General features: G+C 54.9%; 3 protein-coding genes across 3 annotated transcripts; all 3 read right to left on the minus strand.

Annotated features, from left to right (window-relative positions):
- Positions 1–122: 122 nt before the first annotated feature.
- Positions 123–2,059, minus strand: GLRG_09453 (CFEM domain-containing protein; the record flags this gene model as incomplete). Its single annotated transcript, XM_008100138.1, has 6 exons — positions 123–1,141; positions 1,201–1,272; positions 1,330–1,366; positions 1,425–1,603; positions 1,679–1,814; positions 1,886–2,059. The coding sequence occupies 6 exons, from the start codon at positions 2,057–2,059 to the stop codon at positions 123–125; spliced, it is 1,617 nt and encodes a 538-aa protein (XP_008098329.1).
- A 3,198-nt stretch (positions 2,060–5,257) lies between these two features.
- On the minus strand, positions 5,258–6,336 carry GLRG_09454 (glutathione S-transferase domain-containing protein; the record flags this gene model as incomplete). The annotated part of the gene is made up of 3 exons (XM_008100139.1): positions 5,258–5,476; positions 5,608–6,047; positions 6,285–6,336. The coding sequence occupies 3 exons, from the start codon at positions 6,334–6,336 to the stop codon at positions 5,258–5,260; spliced, it is 711 nt and encodes a 236-aa protein (XP_008098330.1).
- Positions 6,337–7,474: 1,138 nt separating this feature from the next.
- Positions 7,475–9,160, minus strand: GLRG_09455 (acetolactate synthase; the record flags this gene model as incomplete). Its single annotated transcript, XM_008100140.1, has 1 exon — positions 7,475–9,160. The coding sequence occupies one exon, from the start codon at positions 9,158–9,160 to the stop codon at positions 7,475–7,477; it is 1,686 nt and encodes a 561-aa protein (XP_008098331.1).
- Positions 9,161–9,972: the final 812 nt, after the last annotated feature.

Raw genomic sequence — 9,972 nt, forward strand, 5'->3', positions numbered from 1 at the left:
TACTTCCGGTTAGACGAGTTACTAGTACAACAACAAGAACGAAACTAACACGTATATTGGGCGAGTTTCAATGCAGCAATCTATGGATATTTGACGAGTTACTTGGAAGATGCGCCATGCTGCTACATGTGTTCACATTCCCGCCACCCGCAGAGAGGACAGTGCTCGACCTCCTCCACAATCATGCCCTTCTTCGCTTTCCTCTCCAGCATCTCAATATCTATGTCATAATTCGTCTTTCCAACCCTATCTTTGAGCGTATCCTTCTCGATGCCGTAGGGGTTCGTTGACCTCCACGAGAGATCGAACGGCTGTATCGAGGGCTCCAGCACCTTGGGCATCTCTGACCCCCGATAGGCGTACAGGTCTCGGTAGCGGAACGGGACCGTCCGGCCATCTTTCGGCGGGACCGGCGGCCCGGCCGGTTTTGTGATGTGATCGCGGACGTAGTTATCGCTGAACTGAAGTGGGCTGAGGGCTCGCCCGAGCTTCTGGTAAGACCCCATCTTGTTCAAGTTCTCGCTGCCGCTCGAGGACGGGGAGCTGCCCTTGTCAGACGACTTTTGGTATGTCGACTTTCTGAAGAGAGTGAATCCCAGGAACACCTTCTCGATGAGGTTGCGGATCATGGGCGCGCATGCGCAGACGATCACCACGCCCAGCTCGACCGTCGTCCACCACACCACAGGCGCGTAGTCCCACGTCGGGTCGATGGAGTTGCCGAAAACGGAAAGGACCTGCAGCCGGATGATTGTGGATATGAAGCCAACGGAACCCAGAAGGAAGACCATTGCGACAGAAATCTTCTTGTTGAGGTTCATCTGCAGACCTGGGAGCATCGCTATGGGCAGCGCAAGGATGATCAGGTCCTGGATAATGGCCAAGGCAGAATTGGCGTATGCCAGTTGGTTAACATCGAGGCAGCCGCCCGTGTGAATGTCCCTGTTCCAGAACTTCTCAATAGGGTGGCAGGAAAATACAGTGAGGAACCCGATGACGACCTGTCCAACGAGTAGAAACCCAATCAGTGAGTAGGAGGCGATGCGGAAGGTTTTTACGACGAAGATCTTCAAGTAGAAGACGACCAGGGAGAGTTTCGCCAAGAGTAAAACAATGACATATACAATTTCGGCAGCGTATACTTTTGAATCTGGGTCAGCTGTTTCCACAGGTACAAAGATTATTGCGTAGCTCACTCACGGAGTCGTAATATGTCGGACAGGTCGCCCGGCCCAAGGTCGTAAAGATGCGTCCCAAATCCTTTTGTTACCACTGCGACCTGTCAGTTGCATTCTCGTACCAACAATGCCCGGATACCATGAAACATACTCAGTATTATAAAGGTCACGGGGGCAATACAGAGAGCCTGTAGAATGTGTTAGCTCGCAGGCGCCATACTTATTCTGTAGGCTTTGTGTGCTCACCAAGGCGGAGATTATCAGGGCATCATCCAAACTCCATGTCTTTGCCATGTTCTTTGCCACAAGCCGTAAGCCAACAGCAACGGACGCAATTGAGAACACCGTAATGAGAATGGCGAGAACCGTTGTCGTCTGAGATTCGTGTGGGAGGTTGCACTGTTTGGCCTGGAGCTTTGCGAGGTCTGCCACTGTTGTCAGCGTTCTCTTCCGTCCCTGGGGACACCAGGCGCGCCAGCGCCCTGTTCCAGGTTACACACCCAGAGAATCCTGCATCGTGCAGTTTTCCAACAGGCAAGGGGCAACCAGTTGGCCCAGCCCGGTGCTTTCGCAAGAGCATGTCGTGTTGGTGAGGTCGCATCCGACCCCCTGGATACCCTGAACGAGGCAGTTCAACTAAGCGGGGGATGACGTTAGCCAAACTAAACTGGTCTATCCCCTCGACCGCTGCTCGCTCGGCCACTCACTCCGCACGTTGATATGTTGCTGAGGTCAGGCAACTGCTGTCTCGCAAGCAGCTGCACATCCTGCCCGGCGTAAATCTCTCGATGGTCGTCTCCGGCGACACCGGCTATCGAGATTGCAAAAAACACGATCCATAGCAGGCCAACTGAGGCCGCCGTCGACTTTGGTGGCCTCATATCACAGTCTCAAAGCAGTGATCCGTTGCCGCCGCTGGCGCGCACAACTCCATTCAACTTGGACGTTTGACAGATCTGCGGGTCGAAGCGACGCTATCGATGTCGACAGGGCAAGGGGCCAGCAGGTCGCCACACTCTAGGGGCCGGCACGTTACCAGTCTCCCGGGTATCAGGGTTTAAAAACAAAAAACGGGTTTCCCCGTCGTGTCTGAGCTTTTCCATGGGATGCAGTCGGCGGGAATGACAAGCAGCCCGGGGGTGGGAAGAAACGATGTTATCAACCCCTCCCCATCTCCTCACCAAGGGCCCCGTTCGTAGCTGGACAGGTTCGCCCATTGAAGCTTGAAATTTCAAGGATGACTAGTCTCTGCTTCAGACGATACGGCTCGGGCAGCTGCGGAAAAGAATGCGAATGGGCCTCTGTGGCGGACCAAGCGTACCAAGCTTTCTGCCCCCCCCCCCTTACGTTGCGGCTCCGCACCGATGGCTAAGGCGTTGCGTGGTCTTGTGTGTTATAGGACGAAAGCCCCAAAGAGGGTGAGGTGTGCGCCTGGCTCTCTGCGCCAGAAATATCATTGGACCTGCATCTGTGCGTGTGTGTGTGTGTGTCTGGCTTCAAGCATCAGTATGTGCCTGATGTATCGTTGGTCGACAAGCGGCTTAGTTGCATGATAACCCTCCTTCCCTCGTCATTCAGCCTGAAGGAACTAGAACCAAGCATCTCTCGTGCCTGCTCCGTGGCAACTACGTTGAATCACCAGTACGAGGCATTCAAGGTTCCAGGTGCTTCACCTTGTCCCCTCTCGTGGGTAGGTGTGTGTGTGTGAGCAGCATGGAGTTGGCTGCCATGTTTCACGGTACATGGGCAAGTTCCATAACCTGCCACGATCAGGCCGACCAGCGACAAATGGACCATTGAGGCAATCTGTGCTCCTTTCCCAGTCGTCCTCCCGCTCAACAACATGCCATACGCCGGGCTGCATAGTCCGTGTCCTGATGGCACCGAGTTGTAGTTTACTAGTGCAAGGCAGTCCAGAATTGCGCCCGGCCCAGCTCCCCCGCAGCGCCACCCCTGTTTCCTAACCGGCTGGGATGTAAGGCCTGATGTTTTACGCTTGGTGTGTTTCGGTGGACAGCTTCGAGAAGGATGCCAAGCTTCTCACGTCCATTGTTCATTCCCCCCATCAAACCTACCACTCACAGATGGCCCTGGAGAAAGGCTCCGAGGCCAATGTCTGGCAGCGGAGGGGTCAATGCTTGGTCTGGTCTGCAGCTGTTCCCGCTGTGGCTAAGTAGAAACTCTTTTTAGACTTCGACGTACTCCTGCGTTCCCCCCTCTTCCAACAGAAACGAAACCTGTCACATACCCCGGCACTCAACCTCAACAGCACCTGGAGATGAATTGCCCCTTGCTCGATATTCGGTATGTGGGGGGGGGGCGCCGCCGGGGCTGCCGAGGAGCCGTCTTCCGCTTGGTCGGATTCTTCTTGGTCCGAATCGCGTCTTTTTTTTTTTGAGATGTGATCACTAATCCGCTGCTGAGCCCCATACAGCTCCATGTTCTGTGCCAATAGCCCCTCACTAAAATCCTTATCTACTTTAATCCATATAGAAACTCTACCAAAAATTGTAAAAACAAACTGTCACGTGAAAGTCGTCAAGGTAAAGGTTAGGGCTCGGGTTCGTATTATAGTCTGGAATCTGATATCGTTGTAAGGCGAATGTGCTGGGAGTAATGCCGGATTTCCAGGAGAAGGCGGTAGCGTGGGTTCGCTTTTTCTTTTCCGTCCGTACTGTCCGTCTTTCCGCGAACGAAGCTGCAATGTCGTGGGCGCGTTTGGCCTTGACCTCCAATCGGTTGCCGCTCGCTGAGAGCTTGATGCTGGGTAAAAGTGTCTGGGAGGCCCCAAGCTCCGTTTTGGCCTAGAAAATCAGTCTTGCCCCTCTCTGGAAACGAGAAAGTCAAACCAGCGGGATATGGTCTGGGCCATTGGAGCATGCAGATTGCGTCCAGAGCGGTGTTCAACGTACGAGCAGTCTTGACGGATATCAAGTCAGACACCGAGTCGGTGCTGCCTCTCGGAGGCATTTGCAGTCGAATATGCCGGATATGTGTGCCAAGTGACACTTCGGATTGGTCTTCTCGTCACTAGGGTAACTGTTAAAAGCTCCTAAAGCCCGAAATGGTTTTAGACTTTCTACCAAACCAACTACCTAGCACTTGCATTAGCCATGTGAATTTCAAACTTCGGCAATTAATCCACCGCGATTAGGTTTTCTGCCTCCTGTGCAGTTCGGTATTCTAGTGATGGGTCTCCTGGTCGCGATTGGATTGTCGTTTCACTACCTAGCTTCGCTTTCACCAGATGATGAGATGTTGGCTACTGCGAAATGCTGGCGGAGGGGGGTGGGTAAATAGCAAGACGGGCTGATCAACGGCTCCCGGGTTGACCACAGTGTTGGAGACATACAATCTCGCATAGCGCCTTGAGCATTGCTCTGCCCGTACGATGATCATTTGTCGCTGAAACTATGTCAGTCTGCTAAGGCCAATAACCTGCACGGGCAGACCGTCAGGCAGCACGGGTAGTTTAAATGATCCCAAAAGGCGTGATCCAATAATAGGCCCAGCATCAGATAGGTCCTCACTTGAAAACAAATTCGAAAGCCTGCATGCCTGCGTGTCGAACCCGCCCTTGTCGTATGATTAGTACGTTGAGCCTACCGGATACCTGTATCACCGTCGTACCCGCTGGGCTTTCACATGTTGATTGACACACGGTCTATAGACCACTGAGATACGTAGCCAAGGCGGAAAACACAATGAAGGTCTCTGAATAGGAACACAGTAGGATGTATTCTGATAACTGAACCTGCCGCTAGCTACCAAAATTGGTATTACGGGACACGCTTCCCGAAACGAGCTAAAAGAACAGGATTTCACAATGACACTTCTCGCGATAAACGCTTGATCCATCGACTTTTTCCGGTCAGCGGGCCTTCATCCCGAAGTGGGGATGACCAACTTAAAAAGTGAGGCGGCAAAGAAAGGGAACAAAGTGTTCCCTGATGCTGATTAGATGGAACCGCCATACTTCCGGAAAGCCCTACAGCATGACGCTATCTCACAGTGACCTACCTCATAGGAGGGGAACGAGGGGTTACGAGGTGACGTTGAGGGGCGGGGGGTCCCTCTTTTCAAACTTTCGCGGCCTTCATGCTGGCCAGTCTTTGCTTCGTATGCTCGACGATCTTCTTCTCCTCATAGATCCCATTGACGCTGGGCGTGTTGTTCACTGCCTGAACCCACTTGTAGAAGTTGGGGGCCTTCTGCTCCAGGGAGCCGAGGATGCTCTCTGGGATGAGGCCGTGCTTTGCGAAGCTGACGAGCCTCAGGGTGAAGGAGCCGGTGAGGACCTGAGCAAGCGTGCTTTTTGTCAGCAGGTGTCCGTTTCGCTCTGGTAGTTCCACGAAAGGTCGGCCCCTCAATGGGCCATGCGCCATTAGTGGAACCCCTTTCGTCCCCCTTCTCCCTCTCTCTTACTCACCTCGGCCAAGGTGACCTTGTCGCTCCCGCCAAAGTAGGGCGCGGCGTCCTTCAAGAGCGGCTCGAGCTCCTTCGCGATGACGTCGACGTAGCTCGCGGCGAACTCCTGAACCTCGGCGTCGGAATTTGCGAGCTGCAGCTTGAACAGCAGCGAGTTGGCCTTGCTAAAGAAGGTGTCGACGAAGAAGTTGATGCGCGCCCGGCGGAGGGCAGCGTCCTTGGAGCCCGCGACGGGGACGAGGTGCGAGGGGTGCGCGTCGGCGAGGAACTGGCTGACGATGGCGGACTCGGTCACGATCTCGCCGTCGTACGAGAGCGACGGAACCAGGCCGCGCGGGTTGATCTTGAGGTACTCCTGCGTGCGGGGCACCGAGAGGTCGATGATCTCCTCCTCGAAGGGGAGGCCGAGCTCGGCGAGGGCGATGTGTGCGCGGTGAGCCCCTGGGATGGAGGTCATGTCAGAACACAGAGCGGATGGTCTCGGGATGGCATTCTATCGCCGGGCTCCGGTGCTCGTCCGCACATGACCGGAGTGCTCTACGGAGAAGGGGGGTGTGAAGGGGGTCGACGATGGGGATGGGGATGGGGATGGGGGTGGGGGTGGGGGCAAGGGGCTTTGAGAAACACAGACGGGGATGGATTCGATCATCAGTTCATGATGTCCTGGGATTCACTTACAAGGGCAGCCATGGTTAGTGTACAGCTTGATCTTGGGGGCGGTGGTCGACATGGCGACGGATGGCAATGTAGGCGATAATATGTGTCTCTGGTCTGTCTAGCTACGAGGCGGGGTTCGTGAATGTTTTGAAACTCGAGGGCTTTGCCGGTTCTCTCCCTGGTTACATATAAAGACTAATTGGGTCGGACGGAACGGAACAGACGGAGCGCCCGATAGCTGATTACCAATGCCCAACAACGGGTGATAAGTTGCACCATTAGACGGCCAATGTCGTGATACATTTATTGGCCGTCACCTCACTCCGTCACGAGGGGAATCTGCACCGACGGGAGCTAGCTAGACATGACCGATCACGGCTTATAAATCATTTTGAGGTGCCGGCGTAGCACAAAGTCAAAACAGATGGCCGCTTCTGGGGCTCTGCTCACCAACTGGCCATCTGCTTGCTTGTACGGATACGTACCGCTGCAATGGAAAACCCCGCCCGCTCGACACAATACAGGCGGACTTTGTCTTTGTGTCTTTCCCGCCGGCGGGTTGGTCGGTCCTGGCCGGGCTGCGGTGCATGTGCGCCCAGGTTTTGGGGTGGGTGGGGGAGGCGGGGGGGCAGGTTGACGGGAACCCTCGGAGTTTACTACTTATCTCCTTGAGTCCTTGGGGGAGAATCGTAGGGCTGAATGGATATCTTCTGCTCAAGGCAGAACAAAACAGGCTTTAGGGAAGGGGAGGAAGGGTGAGGGCACTAGGCAAGCCAAGCTGTTGTTTGACCAAGCAAAGACCAACTCGCGCATTTTGACTTTGCAGGCCTGACGATGTGGTAAAACCTCCGGTGTCTTCGATAAGACGCGTCAGACTCGGCACTCTGGCTTCAAGTAGATTACACCAATCCGGGGGTGGCGGTCCTCTAGAGGAATAAAGAGGGCGAAGACTCGGGTCAAATTCCAATCTCGTTTTCCGTCCCCTTTCGGGAACATTGCAACCCAAGGTTCCCCGAGCTTCCGTCGAGACCTATCGCGTATTTCAGACGCAAAGGGAAAAACATAGAAAAAGAAAAAAAAAAGTCAAGGTTTGTTTGATAGACGATGGCCAGACAGACCATGGGTTTGGCGGACAATGAATGGCCAGCTGACCACAACTGCGTATCGTATGTAGGTATAATGATATTTCTCTATCCATTGCCCTTGAAACTCTAACTAATGTTATCATGGATAACGTTCTTCATGAGCTCGGAATTATGCGAGTAGTCAATCTCAATATCGACCACGCACACCCCCTGGTGGCTCAGCGCCTCCTTCATGACAGCCTCTAGTTCCGACGAACGGCTGACTCGCAAGCCCTTGGCGCCAAACGCCTCGGCGTACTTGACGAAGTCGACCCCTCCCAGGTCGACGCCTGAACTGCGTCCGTACTTGTCCACCTCCTGAAACTCCACCATGTTATACTTTCCGTCGTTCCAGATGAAGTGCGTGATGTTGCACCCATGCTGCACGGCAGTCACCAGCTCCTGTCCGCTGTAGAGGAAGCCGCCGTCGCCGCTGATGCTGATGACTTTCCGCGAGCACGGCGGGTCTTGGGCCATTGATGCGCCGATGGCCCAGGGGAGGGCGACGCCGAGGGTCTGCTGGACGTTGGAGACGAGGAAGGACTTGGGGCTGTAGGCGAAGTAGAATCGGGAGAGCCAGATGTACATGCTGCCTACGTCGGACGCGACGGTTGGCGACGGGGGCAGCATGCCCTGCATCAGCTTGATGAAGTAGAGAGGGTGAACCGGGCTGTCGCCCGTTCGGCCAAGGGCCTCGGGGCTTTGCTCCCAGGCGTGGAACTCAGTAAAGATTGCCTTTGCCACCTCGGACTCTTGTGGCCGCGACACGTTTGCGAGCATGTCGCTGAGAGCCTTGACGTTGGCGGCAATGGAGCCCACGAGCTCGAGCTTGGGGTTGTAGAAGGTGCCGTAGTCGGCGGGGATCCAGTCGAGGTGGAGGATCTCGAGGCTTTGGTTCTTATGCCAAGCATCGGCGTCGTATTCCGACTGGTCGTAGCCCGCGACGATGACGAGATCAGCTTGGGCAAGGAGCTTGTCGCCCGGCTGGTTGCGGAAGAGACCGATGCGGCCGAAGAAGAGGTGGGCCAGCTCTCGGCTGATAGAACCGGCCGCCTGGAAGGTCTCGACAACGGGAATCGGGTGCTTCCGCAGGAAACCTTGGACGGCCAGGACGGCCTCCGGGGTGGCGGCCCTGGTGCCGAGGAACAGCACGGGAAACTTTGCGTTTTGGATCATGGATGCGGCCCGGCTCAGGGAAGCAGACGGAGACGTGCCGTACTGGGGCGGGATGAAGGCATTCGAGGGCAACGCAGGGATGAAGGTCTTGGTGCCGACGGTCATGATGTCGATTGGCAGGCTCACGGCAGTGGCGCCCTGGGGGTAGGCGGCGGCGGTCCTGAAGGCGTCGAGCATGATTTCCGAGATCTGGTCGGGATGCACGGCGCCGGTGACCTTCTTGGTCACGGGCTTGAGCAGCTGAACGCCGTGTAGACTCTGGTGCGTCTTCTTGGCGGCCTGGATGCGCTTGACGTCGCCGACGAGGGCGACGACGGGGGCTCCCTCGTCGTTGGCGGTCACGAGGCCGGTGACCAGGTTGCTGGTGCCCGGGCCCGAGGTGGCTATGCAGACGCCGGGTCTGCCGGTGATCCTGCCGATTGCGCCGGCGATGAAGGCGGCGTTCTGTTCATGGCGGCAGACGACGAGCTTGATCTCGGGACGGTCGATGAGGGCGTTGAAGACGGAGTCGATCTTGGCACCCGGGACGCCGAAGATGTGGGTGACGCCGGCGTTGACGAGGGAGTCGATAACGACGTCGACTGTTTCTGTCGACATTTTCGGCGATGCACTAGGCTATTAGAGGTTTCCTGGCGGGATGAGAGCCCCGGCTAGTTCGAGTATGGGGAAAAGGACGACATTTAACAATCAAGCACACCGATGATGGAATGTTGGGAAGTAGGCCGTTTTCGTCAGGCACAAAAAGACTCTGGCGAGAAAATGCATGCAGTAGGATTCAATATCTCTCAATGACAGTACGACGGCACGATAATTGAGAGAGACAGGGAGAGGGAGAGGGAGGAAGTGTGATCTGTGTATGTGTATGTCAATGTGTATGTGTACGTGATTGATGCGCGGATCATGAGGCGGTGATGCCGACGATGCCCATGCTCTGCGACTGACGTCAGCGTCCAACACCCCAAAGGTGTCGTGTGGGACCGAGAAGGCGCATCTTTCGATGGCTCAACAAATCAGGAACCAAAGACAGACAAGAAGGCAGAATGTCCAAGGTTGGAGGGACGGGATGACGGCCGGGTCCCTCGGCGCGGGAGCACCACAACGCTGCATCTACCTAGATAGTCACGCGCGACAAGAATCTCGTCCCAAATCCGGATTAAGTGTGAGGACTGATCTGTGGCTGCTTTTGTTAAAGTGGGCGAAATAGCTAAGCGTGCCTAAATCAAGGTAGGGCAATTAGCTACAAATACACTAGTTATTTCTTAAATAGATTTCTCTACCTAGATATACTAAAAGTATATATAGATTTACTAGTAAATATATAGTTATATATTATAAAGTAGTCTTACTATAGGGATAATTTATAGAGTTAAAAGTAGCTTATTATTTAATACAGCCTTCCTAGCAGCTGT

Source organism: Colletotrichum graminicola (assembly GCF_000149035.1).
Source record: "Colletotrichum graminicola M1.001 genomic scaffold supercont1.48, whole genome shotgun sequence".
In the NCBI taxonomy this organism is placed as follows: Eukaryota; Fungi; Ascomycota; class Sordariomycetes; order Glomerellales; family Glomerellaceae; genus Colletotrichum; species Colletotrichum graminicola.